The following is a 19,934-nucleotide window of genomic DNA, read 5'->3' as shown; positions in this document are numbered from 1 at the left end:
CTGGGTACCAGAGAGCTGGGAATGTCCAGGAGGGACGGGGTCTGACAGGGTGTTACCTTATCAGTGACACCAGGCAACTCCTACTGTGGTCTCTGGTCCTGTTCTCAACTTTCCAGCCCATTGTGGGCTCAAAGTGGAGCACCAGGTCAGGGAACCCTTACCACCCCTTCTTCTTCAATTCTCCCAATCAAACCCTGGTAGCCCAACACCATCAATATAATATTATAATAAAGCTGCTACTGTTATCATTAGCCACCCATTAGAGCAGTGGTTTTCAACCATATCAGACCCTGTGCCCCTTTTTTATAGTAAAAACTTGGTAATGCCTCCCCGCCGTTTAAAAAAAAAAAAAAAAAAAAAGTTTATTTTTGAGAGAGGGCGAGAGCAAGAAAGAGAGAGAGTGAGTGAGTATGAGCAGGGGGAGGGATAGAGAGGGGAAGAGAGAGAATCCAAAGCAGGATCGCACTGTCAGCATAGAGTCTGACGTGAGGCTCAAACCCTTGAACTATGAGATCATGACCTAAGCTGAAGTTGGATGCTTAACTGACTGAGCCACCCAGGCGCCCCTAGCCCTTTTTCCAAAGTAAAATTGATTTTATGGATGATTAAACTCCATCACCGTAACCACCGAAAATATATCCACAGACTTCCCAGATGTCTCTTAAGGGATGGAAATGTCCCGGTTAAGATCTACTGCTCTAAACTACCCTGTAGGACTAAAACATGATCTATTTAGAACAACCAGACCATGATATTCATAGGACTACAGCAGTGGGTCCTGGAAGGTCTGCCCATGTCGTTTTATAAGTAAGGAACTGATAAGACCCAGAGAGTCTAAGCCCCTGGCCACAAGTTACCCAGCTAGAGCAGGATGGCCAGACCCCAGTCTGCACCCATGCAACTCAAAAACTGAATTGGATTGTAAGGTGAGAGCTGTCCCTAGATCATGTGGAGGCAAAATGGTAAAAAAAAAAAAAAAAAAAAAAAAAAAAATCACAGGAGGATAAATCTTTAAGAAATGGAAACAATTAGCCTATAATAGTTCTTTGTTCTTGGGAGTTTATTTTCTCAAAACAAAAATGTTTAAAAATTATTAATAACCGGGGTGCCTGGGTGGCTCAGTCGATTAAGCATCCGACTTTGGCTCAGGTCATTATCTCACAGTTCTTGAGTTCGAGCCCCATGTTGGGCTCTGTGCTGACAGCTCAAAGCCTGGAGCCTGCTTCAGATTCTGTGTCCCCCACTCTGCTTCTCTCTCTCTCTCTCTCTCTCTCTCTCTCTCTCTCAAAAGTAAGGGGCACCTGGGTGGCTCAGTCAGTTAAGCATCCGACTTCAGCTCAGGTCATGATCTCATGGTTTCTGAGTTCGAGCTCCGCATCGGGCTCTGTGCTGGAGCACAGACAGCTCAGAGCCTGGAGCCTGCTTCAGATTCTGTGTCTCCCTCTCTCTCTCTCTGCCCCTCCCCTGCTCACACGCTGCCTCTCTCTCAAAAAATAAATAAATAAATAAATAAACATAAAAAAATGTAAAGATAAATAATTAAAATTTTTTTCAATGTTTTTATTAATAACCATCAACAGCTGAGCGTATGATGATTCTTAGGACATTCGAGGCAAGATAAAAGAAAGCTTTTTTTTTTTTTTTACCTGCCAACTATTCCTGTTTATATCATAAACGTTAATTTCTCTGCTGTTCTAGACCTTACCTTCAAAATACTTACCAATGTTAGACATTCGTAATAACTGCTAGCATTTACTGAGATCTTATTCTGTACAAGACACTGTAGTGTATATTTTACAGGATTTTCCCATATATTTCCAACCCCATGAGGTAGGTACTCTTCTTATCTCCACTTTACAGATGAGCAAACTGAGGTACCAGGGCTTTAAAAACAAAACCTACTACCCAAAACCATGCCTGTCTGATACAATCCCTTAGCCACCACACTCTGCTCTCCTTTCTCCAGAGATCTCAGGCTGGAACTACTTTTAATGTGTTTTTAGAACCACTCCTGCAAAGTCGAGATCACAAACAGACGTCAACTGGTAAATTTTGACAGCGAAGCCACACGATCCCTGGTTTTGACGTGAAGTCCTTGGTCTGGCCCACCACTTGGGCACAGAGCTGCACCTGCCCCCATGTCACAGGCAGTGAGGCTCACAAAAAGGGGTCTGGTCGTCTTGCTCTGCCTGTCACTGGCAAGTTGAAGGTGGACGAATAGACCTGAACTCCTTATTTATAACGTGTTATTCTCCCCTAACACCATCCCTCTTCTGTGTTCATTCACATCTTCAATTCCCACTTTCTCCTTCAATGTACGTGTGTATCTCAGAAATGCTCGGCAGAAATCTCCACGTGCCATTGGTAGTAATGAAAGCTAACTCTGTATGCTCACCATGTGTGCTCTGCAGGATCCCCTCACAAGATGATTATGTCCCTAGTTTGACAAGTGAAGAAACAGGTGCCTGGGTGGCTCAGTTGGTTAAGCTTCTGACTTCGGTTCGGGTCGTGACCTCACAGTTCGTGGGTTTGGGCCCTGCATCAGGCTGTCTGCTCTCAGCACAGAGCCTGCTTCAGATCCTCTGCCTCCCTCTCTCTGCCCCTGCCCCGCTCGTGCGCACTCCCTCTTTCTCAAAATAAATAAATAAACTTAAAAAAGAGGAAATAGAAAGCTAAAGAATCAAGACAAATCACACTGTTTGTAGGCAGAAAAGCTAGGATTCAAACCCAGGGCGCTCCCAAAGCCAGGGACATAAACATCTGGGATGCTCAGGGCCCCCAAGGACTCTCCCCAAGCTAAAAACAGTGGGGTCACATCTTCCCAGAGAAAAGGTGCAGGGTGTTGGCGATGAAAAAGGTCCTACGTGGTACTGACTTCTCTGCCCCATGATATGGGCTTTGTTGTTAAAAGTTGGTAAGCTTCTAGAAATACATCCGTTTTCCTCTCTCCTGCTCATAACATTTCCCCACTTCTCCCTTCAAGAAAGAGAAAGTTTTTCTTTTTCACATCATGAACACATTAAAAACTGTCGCTTGGAGGGGCGCCTGGGTGGCTCAGTCAGTTAATGGTCCAACTCCAGCTCAGGTCATGAGTTCGAGCCCCACATCTGGCTCTGTGCTGACAGCTCAGAGCCTGGTACCTGCTTCCGATTCTGTGTCTCCCTCTCTCTCTGCCCCTCCGCCGCTCACGCTCTGTCTCGCTCTCCCTCAAAAATAAAGATTAAAAAAAAATTTTTTGTGAATAAATAAATAAAAATAAAAATAGTTGCTTGGAATTCCAAGTGGCACCTCCGGAGGGCCATGAACAAACAAAACCATTCTTCTCATGCTTGCAGCTTCTCCCTCAGATCCCAGGACTTGAAAGCTCAGATCTGAGAACCAAGAGGCCCCTCAGCGCTCAACCTCCCACGCCCCAGGCTCAGGGCAAGGATGGAGGTGAGCGGTGGGCACCTTCGACACCACAGGAGAGGCCAAAAGTAAATGATGTTTCTCAGCCAGAGTCAGGAAGCTCCTTCTCCACCTCCCAGGGCTTTCTAAGTGCTTCCTTTCCAGTCCCGTAACCGAAGCGGAACACGCACAAGACTGGAAACTGGAGACCGCCCAAACCAACCTGCTACACGTGAGAGCCTCCCTCCCCCACTGAGGAGAAAGCCTCAGCCAAGGAGACCGTATTTCTCCCAAGACCTGGAATGCCCTTCTTATCACTTCTAGTAAGCAGCTGGCTCACTCCCTTGTGGTTTTGTGATCCAGGAACCTTGAGGATACCTGAGCTGCTCAATGATACTCAAAATACTATTTAATTCAAATCCTTCTTGTACAATGAAGACTGTACAGCTAGTTCGCTTGAAGTAGGTCTTCTCCCTATCTCATTTTAAAATACACTTTTAGTGTTAAAAATTAACATGCACTCCTTAAAAACAAAAACTATACAGCAGTATAGATCAAAAGCAAACGTGAAGGTTCTCCCCTCCCCACCCCATTCCTAAGAGTAGCCAATGGTGGGGCACCTGGGTGGCTCAGTCGGTTAAGCAACTGACTTGGGCTCAGGTCATGATCTCATGGTTCAAGCCCCGCGTGGGGCTCTGTGCTGACAGCTCAGAGCCTGGAGCCTGCTTCGGATTCTGTGTCTCCCTCTCTTCTGCCCCTCCCCCACTCACACTCGGTCTCTCTCTCTCTCAAAGATTGATAAATATTAAAAAAAATAGAAATAAAAAAATAAGAATAGCCAATGGTATCGGTGCCTGTCTTCCTCCTCCAGGCATTTCTGTGCATATACAAAAAGATATACTCAAAAAAAGATCAGTTCATTCATTCTCAAACTAGGATACCATGTGCTTTTTGCAGTCAGAGTGTTTTATGGACACTCCTCCACCTCCATCCATAGAAGAGAGCCTCATCTTTAACACCTATAAAATTCCTATTCCTGGTCACAGTACCAGAAAAACCGTAAGGAATTCTTTTATTTTCCCAGTAGAGCTCTTCCCTGGGTATACACAGTTTGCTTAATTATATCCATGTTTTTAGACTACATCTATATATAGTGACAAAACAGTGTCCTACAGAGAAATATATGTGGGTAGTATATTCTAGGAACCCTTCTCATCGTTATGAGGTTGGCTCTCTTCTGTTCCTTCAGATATTAACAAACCTCATACAGCTCCTCAGAAAGGCTTTCCCTGACCAAACTCTAAATTGGCACCCCATGTCACCACTACCCCTTACCAGCTTTACTTTTTATCATGGCACTTACCATAACATTGTATTGTTTGTTTGTTTGTTCATTGGTTTGTACCCTCCTCAACTTCAGTATAAATTCACTGAAGGCAGAGACTACTGTTTTGTTTACTGCCAAAGCCCAGTGCCTAGAAAATTACATAGTTAAGTGTTCAAAAAAATACTTACTGGATGAATAACCATATAAGCATCATAATAGATATGAAAATGCATCTTTTGGGGCGCCTGGGTGGCTCAGTCAGTTAAGCGTCCGACTCTTGATTTCAGCCCAGGTCCTAATCTCACAGTTCGTGAGTTCAAACGGAGCCTGCTTGGGATCCTCTCTTTTCCCTCTCTCTCTGCCCCTCCCCTGTTCATTTTTTTTTCTTTCTCTCTCTCAAAATAAAAATGAACACTAAAGGTTTTTTAATGAATAAAATGCATCCACTCTTGAAATTCTGAATTTCCAGCTTAAAGGTGTGTGTGTGTGTGTGTGCATGCGTGTAGATCTCAGCAGAAGTATAAACCAATACCGTTTGACAACTACAGAATCTATAACTGCAGGAACTAATTCCTTAGTGGAGTTCTGTAAACTTAGCAAATGGTAGAACTCGACTGGACTCGAGGAAATGTTCTAGCAGCAAACCAAAGGTCTTCGAACTACCATTCCATAATTTCTCCCCCACTGAACATCTTTGCACTTTTGTTCATATCCTAAAGGGAGACATTTGACTTTTTTCCCCATTAGCATATAAATTCTTCAAGTATACTGAAATTTCCTCTTTAATCAGTTTGTTTATGGTCTGACACAATAAACAATCAGTGGATATTAAACAAGTATATGATAAGCTCATCACAAAGTTAGGCTACATCGTGTGCTGTTTTTCTTGATACGTACGTGGATATATTGGGTACTGCACCTAGCAGTGAGTGCAAAAATGTTTAGCACGAGCTTACCTGTCATTCCGAAAGATCTTTGGTAGATACCTTCTGGGGAACCACATGGCCAGAGCACACATCAGAACCCAAAGGATTGCAAGTTCATCAAGCATCTGACCCAAGAAACTTAGGGTTGCATGGAAGTAGACGGATCCAATTCCTAGAATCAATTACAACCAATCACAAAGGTCACCACAGAAGAACAGACTCACAAATTCAATACACTGCTGAAGGACCGCCCTTTCAACCAACCACTGTCCCAGTCACCAGATCACGTTCGCACTGAAAGCAGAAGCTAAAGGCAGAAACCCCTACCACCTAGGCATGCACGCTCAAAGCCCTAGAGAGCAGATTTCAAGCAGGACCCAATGTCAGCACATCAGAACTTTAATAATCCCACAGTTAGACACACTCTGTCCTCATCCACCAAGGCTTCATGGGAACAGGCAGTAAACAAGCCAACATTCTCTCACCGTTAAGTATTCCCAACCTGCCTGTGGAAGGAAATGGAAATTGCACAAGTGTTTCCCAGAACAATGAAGGCTCCAAACATCTAGAATTTTCTTTTTTTAAATTTTGATCCGTTACACTGAAGTCTCATCAGAGTTCAATCATTTCATGTGATTGTCTTCAGAAGTTGTCAGAAAATGGCACTGGCACAGCACCGGTAGCCATTACATAAATAAACCTTCGAAGGCAATTAAGTGATAATTACAGTCAACCTTGTTATCAAGGCCGTATTCAAAAGAGCCCTCCTTCTGGCGTCAAGCAAGCAAAATAAAAGTTGGCTGAGACGTCAGAGTGACTTTGGTTTACAAAACATAATGTTCAAACAGGACAGGAAGTGTGCAGAATTCCATTTCCTCCCTTTCAGCCCATGCTTGAAAATGAATCCACTTACCCACTACCACTAAGAGAGTCCATATTAGGTAGATGCCACTGTTGAAGCATGTTGCATACTGACGAAACAAGCACATGCAGATGGGCGGTAAGACGAAAAATAAGACATTGCTGATCTGGTGGGGGGGATGTAAAATGAAAAGAGAAATATTAAGTCAAAGGGCAAAAAATAAAGCCGTGTGTTCCAAATATGCTCTTTGCAAACTGGGAGGAATGTGGCCATACCTCTTGTCTAAGCTCTTACGTTTTTTGTTTTTTTGTGTGTTTTTTTTTAACTGCAGATACAGGGAAATTTAAGACTTCTTTCATGGGGACTCCTTCCCATCTCTTTGATTATGGGAGCAGTTTCAAACCTTAGGTAAAGATCAAATTTTCAGGTTCTAGTGTGGATTGAAGCCTCTTTTCTCTCCAGGGGGTATTTGCTTTTAAAAATATGTATAGGTTATCTAATGTAATATACACAAAGCAGTACATTTCAACACATAATCACTATTGAAATATCACTAATGAGCTATTTTACATTCTTTTGTTCACATAAGGCTTTGAAGTCCAGTATGAATGTCATCCTTCCAGCAACCTCCATCTGGCCCAGCCGTATTACATGTGCTCAGAAACCACAAGTGGCTAGTGACTATCATGCTGGCCGGCTCACCTGAAATTTTTTTTTAACTTATTTTTAATCTTTTTTTGGGGGGCGGTGTGGTCATAGCCAGTTCTTGTATCCCACATTTTTTTTAATTGAGGTAAAATTCACGGGGCGCCTGGGTGGCTCAGTCGGTTGGGCGGCCGACTTCGGCTCGGGTCACGATCTCGCGGTCCGTGAGTTCGAGCCCTGCGTCGGGCTCTGTGCTGACAGCTCAGAGCCTGGAGCCTGTTTCGGATTCTGTGTCTCCCTCTCTCTCTGCCCCTCCCCTGTTCATGCTCTGTCTCTCTCTGTCTCAAAAATAGATAAACGTTAAAAAAAAAAAATTGAGGTAAAATTCAGACAGCATAAAATTAACTATTTTAAAGTGTACAATTCTTGGAGCACCTGGGTGGCTCAGTTGATTAAGTGTCCACCTTCAGCTCAGGTCATGATCTCACAGTTCGTGAGTTCGAGCCCCGCATCGGGCTCTGTGCTGACAGCTCAGAGCCTGGAGCCTGCTTCGGATTCTGTGTCTCCCTCTCTCTCTGCCCCTCCCCACTCATGCTCTGTCTCTGTCTTAAAACTAAATCAAACATTTAAAAAAAAAATTAAAAAAATAAAGTGTACAATTCAGTGTCCTTAAATACCCTCATAATATACAACCATCACCTCTATCTAGTTCTAAAACATTTTCATCACCCCAAAAAGAAATCCTATACCCAGTATGCAGGCACCTTCTACTCCCTCCTTCCTGCCCCAGGCTCTGGCCACCACTAATCTTTCTGTGTCTACGGATCTACCTATTCTGGATATTTCATAAAGGTGGAATCATATAATATATGACCCTTGTGTCTGGCTTCTTTTGCTTAGCATAATGTGTTTGAGGTTCATCATGTCGTAGCACATATCAGTAACTCCTTTCTTTTTTTTGTGGCTGAATAATACTCCATCATCTGAATACCCCATTTGTTTGTCCTTTACTCATTAATGAGTTGTTGTGAATGGTGCTGCTACGAACATCCATATACAAGTTGTTAACTACTCATTGTCTTCTGGGCGTATGCCCAAGTTGGCATCACCGGATCCAATGGTAATACCATATTTGACTGACTGAGGAACCACCACACGGTGGCCCACAGTGGCTATACCATGTTTCGTTCCCACCAGCAACGTACCAGGGCTCTAATTCCTCCACCACTTTGCCAACACTTGTTATTTTCTGGTTGTTTTTGTTTTTAAATAGGGCCATCCTAGAAGGTACCAAGTGGTAGGGACACGCAGCTTTTTAAGTTTCACTTCTAATCATGACTCATAAGTGACTGCAGGCACAGGAAGTATGCAGAACGTGAAGACCACAGCTAAGTCTAAAAGAGCAACACCAATGGGGAGGGGTGGGAGGATTACACATACACACACAAAAGACTAGAAAAAAACTTTCAGAGATAGGAGGATGGGGCAGATAAAGTCCAGAAAGTCAAGGGCCTGGCATCCTTCAGAAGACCAGTCATCCATGTTGAACAGTACAGAGGAGGCCACAGGGGAACCAAGAGGATGGGTGTCTGAAGTGAACTGAAGGAACCAGGGTAGAAAGGCTTTACCAGACCCAGGAAATTGCACTGGTGCACAACGAATCAAAACGCATCAGCAAACCCCAGGACTTGAGGTGTGTAGGTAAGGATTGGCAATGTCAGTGGCCTATGCAGGTCCCTGTCACCATCTGGGAGCAAGAGCGGTTAGAAGTGACACCGCTTCTAGAAAGGGAGAAAGGCCGGGTAGGAGGGAAATAAAGTAAGTAAAGAGAGGAGAACCAGATCCTGCGTCAGCAGCAGGATGGGAGCGGGGCTGGCGCCTGTGGTTAAAATCTAAGACTGAAATCCCCCGTGGGGCTACACCATTCTGGAGTAGAGGGTACTTTTTTCCTGGTGAGTCTGCTCCAGTGGGGATCTTCTCCATCCCACATGGGAAGCCCCTGAGCTACCTGTGACCCTGAGCGAGACTATGAATAAATGGTCTCAGATGTCCCAGCTGGCGTACAGTCTCCAGTCTTAGAAATACGGCCAACTCTCCTTCACCAAGCAGGTAAGGAGGAATAGTGTACCGCCTACGTACATTATCCCACAGCAAGCTGTTCACTGTCATGACGACAGCCTTCAACCTTCCAAGGAATCGTTGAAAGAATGAAAGATCTTTAAGAGTTAAAATAAGAGGGTTTAAGACTGCCCCTTGTTTTACAAGGGGCAACACATGAGGGTCCAGAAAGGCTCCCAGGCTGGCCAAGGTCAAAGAGGCAGTCACCCACAGAACAGGGGCCAGCACTGAGCTGTTTCCACTGCCCAGAGCTGATTTTCACTGCCAAGCCCCTAGTCAAACTCTGACCCCCTTGGCTTAACTCCTCAGTGGTTACCTAAAAGCTCTGAGCTGTACCTGAATTGTGCACGTAGGACATGATTTCAATGTGGCTCTCCTTTTGTTAAACACAAAAGGAAGGAAGGGGGTGGGGGAGAAGGAGAAAATGGAATTGCTCTACCATAGGTAACTTAAAACCTGATCTTTCTCCTTTCTTCTACATAAATGTGCTCTCCTGTTTAAAAAAGCTAAAGTCTCCTTGCTGTCCTCCTCCCTAGAGATCACCATCGACCTCAGACTCACAGCCTTCAGGTCGTTTTCTTTGCATTTATGCGACGACACACACATCGCATATAATAACTTCATCACTCTGCTTCCTTCTCTCGTTCAACAACAGGCCATGCAAACCTTTTCATCTTAGTTCAGATAGACTGACCTCACTTGCTCTACATGCTGCACATGCCAGTGGTTTATTTAGCCATTCCCCAGTGCAAGGAGCTCCAATTTATAGCCTCTCCTACAATGCTGGGGGATAGAAGACATTTTGCTTTTTACCCCGGGGTAAAAAGTATTATATATATATTTTATATATATATATTTTTTATATACGTATTATACATATATTTTATATATTTTTATATACATATATATTATATATTTTTATATACATATATATTATATATTTTATATACATATATATTATATATTTTATATACATATATATTATATATTTTATATACATATATATTATATATTTTATATACATATATACTATATATTTATATATAGTATATATTATATATGTATTATATATCATATTTATTATATATTATATATATTTTATATGTATTATATATATTATATATTACATATATTTTATATAGAATATATATATTATATACATATAATATATATATATAACTTTAAGTAAGCTTCACACCCAGCATGGGGCTTGAACTCACAACCCTGAAATCGAGAGCCAGATGCTCTACTGATGGAGCCAGACAGGCATCCCATTTATCCCAATATATCTTTATTGCCTCAAGTCCTTGCAATCTCTGTCTCTTCAGCCAGGTGGAACCATCTACTGCCAACCTACCCCCAACTGGCTCTGTCCATTTACATTCCCACCAGCCATGTGCACATTAATCACTGTTCAATGTATTTACACACTGCTCACAAAGGCATGAAGTCATCTATTATACCTATAGGAAAATCATGGGACTTCAAACATTTTTTTTTTAATTTTTTTAAATGTTTGTTTATTTTGAGAGACAGAGTGTGAGCAGGGGAGGGGCAGAGAGAGAGAGACAGAATCCGAAGCAGGCTCCAGGCTCTGAGGTGTCATCCCAGAGCCCTATGCAGGGCTTGAACCCACAAACCGCGAGCTCATGACCTGAGCCGAAGTCAGCCACTCAACCGACTGAGCCACCCAGGCACCCCTCAAACATTTTTTTAATGCACATATTAAGGAGTTCAATTTAATTAGGCCCCATCTTAATACACACTCCCAAATAACACACAAATCACATTACTGCCACTTCCCAGACCAGATCTACCAGTGACTGCTGGCCTTCACCATGCCCCTTAAAGGCCTCCATCTATGAAAAGACAAAGGCAAAATTAGAGGGAGACTCCCCCCAAGACAAAAAGAGGAAGGAACTCCTAAAGAAATAGAGAAAACAAACAAGTCCTGGTTAAAACACACATGCAATGGCCCCATCTCTTCTGAGAAATGAACTTCCCCTTACCATTGTCTGGGTCAATCAAGTTGAAGAATATTTCAGCCAAGGGATATTTTTTAAAGCCTACTGCTTTGGAGAATAGGTTTGCTTAATGTCTGCAGAGCAGATTTTTTTGATTAAAAGGAAACCACAATTTTAAAACGTATTAATTATTTCCTTAGAAATTTCCTCATTCCAAGAATTCCTCCGTAAGTGTCGCACCAAAATAATCTGGAGGAACAGACGGCAATGTCCTCCTGACGCACATGAGTGTGCGCTTTCCCAAGCAGAGGGTAAATGCTGACAAAGCAACAGGCTGAAAGATTTCCTGAGCAGGAGGTTCATAAACAGCTAAGGGGCATTCCCCTCTAAGAGCAGAAGTCTGTGCATCTTAACTGTATGCAGATTTCGAACCCTCCATTCTGTTCCCCTCCTGCCACCGGAGGGCCAACTGTCCCAGTCTGCCTGGGGCTGAGGAGAGTTCCCGGGGCATGGGGCTTTCAGTTTTAAAATCAGCGAGGCCTAGACAAACGAGGACAAGTTGGTCACCCTACTCAGAAGGCTTCTTGCAAGATTCCCCCACAGTATACCAAGCCCGTGCAGAATATGAATAGTACCCTTGCCAGCTTGGACACATCTCTGGTAGGGCCTTCACCACCCGATGACCGTCTGCAGGTCTGGTCTCTGTGACACGAACACAGTAGTTGCCCAGTAAATAGATCTATAGATGAAAAGATACAGGCCAGTGGTGCCTGGGTGTCTCACTTGGTTAAGCGTCTGACTTCAGCTCAGGTCATGATTTCATGGTTCGTGAGTTTGAGCCCCGTGAGGGGTCCCGTGCTGACAGCTCAGAGCCTGGGGTGTGCTTCTGATTCTGTGTTTCCTTCTCTCTCTCTCTGCCCCTCCCCTTCTTGTGTCTGTCTCTTTCTCTCTCTCAAAAAAAAAAAAAAAAAAAAAAAATTAAAAAAAAGTGTTAATAATAAAAAAGTAAATAAATAATAAAAAAAAAGATACAGGATCTAGGTAATTCTGCCCTACGGTACAGGAGACATGGGCTTTGGCCTATCAGGAGAACTGCTTTCCTTACCTTCATTGTTGGCAGACCTAATTTGGAAAGGTGACCAATCATGAGCTGATCTTAGGCATATATTTTGCTTCAAGACTCTTTTCAGCACTAGTTGATTTCCTTCTGACCCCCTGAATCACTGCCCAGCAATAGAGTCCCCCAAAAGCAAAGCCCAGTGGTTAAAAAGCAGACACTACTTTTCTCTGACCCGGCAAGTCCTAGAGTCTTTCTCTTCAATGTGACTAGAGCCTGAAAACTTAAAACATAAAAAGGAACTCAAGTCAATAAAACTTGTGTGTGGAAGAAACAGTACAAAATATGCACAAGCAACAAAAGGTTGTGAAAGAGTGTGACATGTTCTTGGAAGGGATATTTGGGCTTGGCTGAAGCCCAGGATGATGACAAGACTTGAGGCAACAGAGATTTGCAGAGCCTGAAGGCAAAATGCTTTGTACACCCAAACATCGTCAGTTGGGAGTATAAACCAGGGTACTGTCTCTGGGGGGCCATTTAGCAATAATGCTCAGCCTTTAAGTAAACATTCTCCTTGATGCAGCAATTCCCCACGGAGGATTAGTACTTGGGAAAAGCACATCCAGATGCATCTATGAGGACATTCATTGCATCACTGCTCAAAAACGAGGAGGAAGGCAATAAAACAGAACCTTCCAAACTGTCCATCAAAAAGAGACTGAATGGGTAAATAAACTATGGTCAGTCCAGTAAGTGGAATACTGATTAGACATTGTAAAGAAAAAAAAAGAAGTCTATATGAGCCAATATAGGACCAACTCCAAGACCCTATTTTTTTTTTTTAATTTTTTTTTTTCAACGTTTTTTTATTTATTTTTGGGACAGAGAGAGACAGAGCATGAACGGGGGAGGGGCAGAGAGAGAAGGAGACACAGAATCGGAAAGAGGCTCCAGGCTCCGAGCTGTCAGCCCAGAGCCTGACGCGGGGCTCGAACTCACGGACCGCGAGATCGTGACCTGGCTGAAGTCGGACGCTTAACCGACTGCGCCACCCAGGCGCCCCTCCAAGACCCTATTAAGTGAAGACACCAAGAGGAGTCTGTGTAGTATGATCTCAACTGGGTTAAATAAAAACTTAGATATTGTATGTATACATTATACATACATAGTTTATATACTCACACAAATACATGTCTTCTGTACAACGACTTAGAAAAGGTCTGAAAAGATATGGAAGAAAGCCTGTTTTTCACTATAACTTGCATACTCTGAACTTTTTTTTTTTTTTTTTTTTTTTACCATGATCGCTTTTTGTGAAAATTAATAAATGGAAACCTCACTGAAGGGATGCTAGAAGGGGAGGCTGGGAGGGGAAGCCCCTGCCACTCGATGTCAACTACAGACCACTATCAGAAGACCCTTTAACAGAAGACCCTTTAACAGAAATGGATGGTCAGTCACAGGCCCCCATGGGGAAAGATGTACATTGCATTTCCCACAAGAAATCCATGATCCCTGCAACTCAGCCAATGAGAAGCGATCACCCTCAACTCTTGCTTTTCTCTAGTTCAAAACAACCCCTCCCAACTTCCTCCTTCTCCATAAGATAACATTCCTCTCCTTTGTTGGACTTGCCTATGGTTTTACTATAGCTTGCTTATCCTGAATTGCAATTCTGTTATTACGAAATAAACCCATTTTTGTGGGTGGTAAAGTAACTTTTATTTTTTAAGGTTAACATTTTATAATGAAGGACAATTATAGCAAAAAACTACTTTCAACACACTCTCTCATATCAAACATCGTAAGTTTTATCCTGTAGGTCAAAAGGTCCCAAGGCAGGAGTTTCAAGTTAAAGAATCAATGAATGATATACCTGTACTGTGCCAGATAAATCAAAGGTAGCTGCAGTAGCATTTGGATCTTCAGGAGAAGTATCCTTGCAGGGTCAAATGGACCAAGTTTTAACGCTAATACTGCCATTTTCTTGACCTCGTCAAGTTGCAAAATCTATCTAGCCCTGGTTTCTTCCTTTCATCAAATGGATCTAATAATGAGCACCGACTGCTTAGGGTGATTGTGCAGTACACGGCAGAGTTTCAACACCTAGCAAACAATTAATGTAGCCGGCAGTAATTGAAGTGGTAATGATGTGCTGCCCCCAAGACCCATTAAGAAGGTTCTGGATCCATCTCCCAGTCCTCTTTGGACTTTATATATTCAATTCCTTAAACTTCTCCTTAAAATGAGGAATGCTTATTTTCTTCTAAAATGGATAGTTAGACCTGCCGCCTTAGTATGAGGATTTAAGAAACTGTTTTATCAGCAAGTAATAGTCACGGTCTTCCTCAATATAAGAGAGATAAGCCCGGTTTGTCCTGTGATAACCTTCAGGAGATAATTAGGGCTTGGAAACAGAAAGAAGGAAATGGTTTTTGCTAAATTCTTTGGACCTATACTCAATAAAGTCAGGTGACCAACTACTTCTCTGAGATGTAAAGCTCTCTGCTGGTCTAACACAAATGCGGTTTAGGAGTATCCAGAAAATAAAGTCTGTTAGGTGGACCAGCCAGGCTAATCACCCACGGACACCGCAGCTGAAGATCCAAAGAGCCACCCAGGCGCCCCGACAGTTCATTTCTAAATAAGACTTTGGGGGCACCTGGGTGGTTCAATGGGTTGAGCATCCAACTTCAGCTCAGGTCATGATCTCGCAGTTCAGGAGTTCGAGCCCCGCGTTGGGCTCTCTGCTGACAGCTCAGAGCCTGGTGCCTGCTTCGGAATCTGTGTCTCCCTCTCTGTCTGCCCCTCCCCTGCGCGTGTGCGCGCTCTCTCTCTCTCTCTCTCAAAAATAAACATTTAGAAAAAAAATTTGAGACTTTGGCACTCACTGCCCAGCTCCATTGGGACTAGATTAAAAGTAAAAACAACATAAACTCTCCCCTCATCCAGTGCTCTGGGGCTTTTCAAGGCAAGTGCACAGCCTAGACCAATTTGTGGCCAAGTATCGAGGCCTGAATCTCAACTGGCCTCAGACTCTACAGAGAATTACCTTGCTGGGTATGTGAGAACTGGTCCCCAAACTGCCATTTGTTCCTTAAGTCTCTGGTGAAATCCTTAGTAGCATTCTCCACTTACAAATGGAGAAAATGAGTTACCACTATGAAAGCGCCCAGCCACACCCCAGCCCATCCTGTGTGCCCGTCTACACCCGAGAGTATGCTCTGAAAGGAGGTGTACAACAGGTGAGCTGTAGCCACCTCCACTAACTGTCTTTCACAGTATCTACGGACAGCAGAGGGCCACGCTTTCTTGAAGAACTAACCTGGTCATAAATAAGAAGCAGGAGTGTTGATGAGGAAGGGATGGAGGGGAGACTCCGTACAGACTTCTGGATGGTGCCAGAAACCTGAGCATGACTGCTCCCTTCTCTAGAGCTCAGTTTCCTCATTAATGAGTGAAAGGGCTGGGACTAGCCCATCAGAGATTCCTCCAGGCTACTGCCAAGGATGTTCTCCCCGCAAATCTAGGGAGCGATCCTAGAGAACAATCACAAATTCACAGTGACTCATAAACCAGGAGTTCCTGGTGTGTTTTGGGGGGGGGGGGGGGCAGCAGGAGAAAGGACCATGCAGCATCTTCTATTTGGTCTGGGAATCCTGAGCCATGCTGCACAGTGAAAAGAAGAGACATCCTTCTAGCTTCAAGCTTTCCCTCGCATAAAGACTTCCAACACCCGGGATACTGCGGGGAGTGGGGCTGGGGTAGTTTCAGCTTGCCCACACACCATCACTCCCAAACTTCCCTCTCATTCCCCAGGCTTAATCACTGGAGAGGGCACAGGCCTGGGGAAGTTGTCTTTGGAGCTCGACTGAGACTGGGAACTAAAGACAAAGAAATAAGAACTAGTAGTCATTAACTTGATTCTGGCCCAAAGTAGCTCGACCTGTGGGGTGGAACCAGTCAGCACGGTAGCAGTGGGCCCTGCCCCTGTGACCTGCTAGGGGACTCCCCCTTTCCCCGGACTGCTAGAGCAGGTATGCAGGGGAAAACCGCACAATGCGACCCAAGTGCGTCACGCCACAGAAATCCTGGGGGGGAGGAGGGGGCGGGGAAGGGAATTGTCCCGGCAGGTTCACCAGCCCAAGTCATCCTCCTGGGAGAGGGGTTGACAGGGTCCACTGGCTTCAGGACTGGTGAGGATCAAACAAGACAATAGAACCATCTGAAGGAAATGACAGGGGGAGGATGATCCCAGATGTCAGGATAGGCACCGAAGAAGACAGATGGAGAGCTGGAAGGAGCGCAGAGGAGGGGGCGCGGGTCGATTCTGGCCCTGGAGACAGAATGCCCCAGATAAACGTGGAGACCCACGTCCAGATTCCTGGCGCGGCCACAACTAGGGACGTTCCCCTCCCTCCAGCCCGCCTGCCAGCCCAGCTCCCACTCCTGCACGCACCGTGTTGTAGAACTCGGCGATGGCAGGCACGATGGTGTAGTTGTCTTCGCACCAGTCCACCTCCGAGCTGCCAGCCCGCAGCTGGTCCCACCAATGCGGGACGCTCATGGCCGCTGTGGGGCATTGGAGCAGCTGCCCCTGCAGCCGAGAAGGGCCCAGAGCTACTGTTGGAAGCCAAGTGCAGCGGCCGCGGCTTTATACACACGAGTCAGCAGCCGGATGTGGCGCCTCCCCAGCCGGCCTCCTGGTGCTCCGCTCCGCCTGTTGGACGTGACTCGATCGCAGAGACCCCTCCCCCAGCTCCGCCCCCTGGGGAGGGGAGGCGAGGATAGGAGCAGACCACGCCCAGCCTGGGGGGCGGGATGGGTGTCGGAGGAGAGGTAATCCGGAAGCGGGAACCTAGCTCCAGGCAAATTCAGATACCACCCCCCACTTCCTCGCAAATGGCAGGTGCCCAAAGCCTCGGAGGTCAGGCTCATACTTGCCCACACCTACCTTCCTGGCTTGGACTCACCGGCGCCACCCCTCCTACCCCGGGAGTATCCAGGCCCCCGCATACTCTCGAGGAGTTTGCAGCGCTCTGGCTGCGCCCTGCGTGGGAAGCCCGTGCTAACACCGAAGAAAGAAAAACTCTCGGTCCCCCTGAAGCTAGTTGAGGGTTTGCTTGGCAGGACTCCATGCCATAAGCTGGGGCAGGAAGACTGCGGGCTGGAGTGGCCGACTCCATGACCTTCCCCTGCAGCCTCTGCCGCCCCCTGCGCAGTCGAGCACCTGTGCAATTTCCAGAATGCTCTTGGTCCCCTGAACTCCAGCCTTAGGGTGTTCATCTGGTCTTCAACGAAACATAGGGCGAAACTTTAGTCATACCAACACTCGGAGGACGCACTGTGGCAGGTATGACATCTCCAGGACGTCCGAGGTGCAAGAGATGATGGTATAGATATATACTTGTTACATGCCACACAGTTTGAGGAGCTTCCATGCATCCTTACTTAGTGTTCCCAGGGAGAATCCTGTGAAGCCGGTTCTATTGACAATGCCATTACAGCTAGTAAGGCAGAGCTAGAAATCACATTCAGGCAGGATGACCTCAGACCTGCTGGTAACTACTTTGCTACCATAGTTTCTAACACCCAGTCTGGTCCCGACAAAAGCCAACTGTGTGTGTGTGTGTGTGTGTGTGTGTGTGTGTGTGTTGCCTCTGGTCCTTGAGTGGTTCTGGGATTCCAGGTCACGACACTGGCAGCGACAGAAGAATCTTCTGGTCAGCAATCCATGGTGCCTGTCGCAAGCATCTGCTTGCTTAAACCTTCATGGCACCCCAAAGGCCAGCAGCTCCCCAGGGACTGCCCTCTCTAGGCCTGACTGTGCAGTGGAACCCTGACTGGTTGTGCAACGTCCATCTGCAGCAAAATACCCACACAGCCGTTCGCAGGCCTCCCCGCGTCTCTAGAAACTGCAAGCTCAGCTCCTCTGTCTGTCTCCAGAAAACCCATCTTTCTTCCCCTGGGAACCAAACCACACTTCTCCTACTCCTATTTCTGTCCTAGCTTCTGTCATCCTCCTAGACAGCCCATTCCACTGCCCTGGAACCCACGCACGCTGGTACCTTCTCCTAAGGTCAGAATTACTCGAGCCTTCGGGATACCCAGTGTGAGCTGGCCACTTAAGTAGAAAGGGGGAAATATTTCTCACAGCCACAGAAGAAAACTACATCAGTTAATTTCTCCATGCCTCACGGTGCTATACTGATTGTCCAACAATAGTTTTCCACGTGGAAATCCTTCCCATATTTAAGGTGTAAATGTATCTGTATTAACCGTACTGGTATAAAACACACCATTATTTTTATATGCCAGTGATTCTCAAAGTGTGTTCCCCTTTCAGGCGATCCACAAGGTCAAAACTCCCTGTGAACACTATGACGTCATCTGCCCTTTTGGCTCCCCTCTCACCAGCACACATAGGAGCTTTTCAGAGGTTAAGTGACGTGTGGTGTCATTATCTCTCTGACAGCTAATGGAAACGTGGGTTCTTCAGTATTAAAAGTCTCTTTAAATTTTGAATATGATACACATTGGTAGATATTATCACATTAGGATTTTTTAGAATTTTAGGATCCTCAACATCAAGTACGAAAGGAGTCCTCAAATCAAAACAGTTGAGAGCTGGTGTTAGCCAAAAAAAGGGATGTATCCAATTAAACTCTTTGTAATGCTTTTATCTTTTAGAATTTCTAAATACTTATTCAATGAGAGCTTTTAGAATTAGACCTATATTATTATCCTACATCACTTTTGTGTGTAAAAAGGAAAACATAAGCAAAATAAACTTACGGAGTTCCTGCAATTTCTTCACACTCAGAATCTCTATTCTTTTGCTTAGTCATTTTGCAACTTTGTCATTGGTGTCCTCATGTTGTTAATTACCAGGCAGTGGTGATGCAGCATTTCTTAACTGCACTCTGCCACTGAATCCTTCCAAACCTGGCATATACATTTGGATACCAGCACTTTTTTTATCTTACCTGAAGGTTGCAAAGGAAAGCTTTCAGACAATAGGCATCATATTTGTCCTTCAGATGGCCCTTAGGTGATTTGTTGACAGAAATATGGAGATTACAGTTGCCAGGTCGTCTCACCAGGATCAACCTCTGAGTTTGTGCATGTTCAGGCAGTGACAACACATCTTGACACCCCACTTGGCCAACAGTGATTATAAAATGCCATCCACTGAAAGATGTATCTAGATTTCAGGATGTTACAATGCAAAACAATGTGACTTTTAGCACCAATGAAATCTAGAATCCACTGGATGTAAATCATTCAAGTCCTGATAAGGAAATGATGAGGAGTTTTCCTCACCCACCTCAGGAAATTTTATTGTCGATGACAATCCTAGTTCAAGATCAAAAGCAACCGCTTGGGTTCTAATTACAACTGCACAGAGAGAGAGTGCTAAACAGAAGGCCATTGGTGAGAACATAAGGGACACAAGTGACATTTCTCCAAAGCCACTGCTGTAGGTCTTCATGGTACTGCGTTACAATTTTTCTGACGTTTTCATCAACACTCCCCATTGTTGCCCTTTTTCAGTGAATATAACCTTAGTAATTTAACATTAGGACGCATCATGGGGTCATTAATTTTTGAAATTGATTTATATCAATATGCCTTGGCAACTACCTTT

General features: G+C 44.8%; 1 protein-coding gene across 1 annotated transcript in view; it reads right to left on the bottom strand.

Annotated features, from left to right (window-relative positions):
* Nucleotides 1-16,973, bottom strand: part of ACER2 (alkaline ceramidase 2) — a 34,844-nt gene extending 17,871 nt beyond the window's left edge. The window contains exons 1-3 of the mRNA XM_019415392.2: nt 16,746-16,973; nt 6,554-6,668; nt 5,671-5,812 (exon numbers count right to left, since the gene is read on the bottom strand). Of these exons, the coding sequence (XP_019270937.1) occupies nt 5,671-5,812; nt 6,554-6,668; nt 16,746-16,853 (365 nt within the window). The 5' untranslated portion in view covers nt 16,854-16,973. The remainder of the gene's footprint in view (nt 1-5,670; nt 5,813-6,553; nt 6,669-16,745) is intronic.
* Between the last annotated feature and the right edge of the window lie 2,961 nt (nt 16,974-19,934).

The sequence above is a fragment of the Panthera pardus genome, unplaced genomic scaffold (genome assembly GCF_024362965.1).
Source record: "Panthera pardus isolate Hobbes unplaced genomic scaffold, ASM2436296v1 HiC_scaffold_20, whole genome shotgun sequence".
Classification (NCBI taxonomy): Eukaryota; Metazoa; Chordata; class Mammalia; order Carnivora; family Felidae; genus Panthera; species Panthera pardus.
Note: the sequence above shows the minus strand (reverse complement) of the source record. Positions and strands in the feature narration are given on the sequence as shown.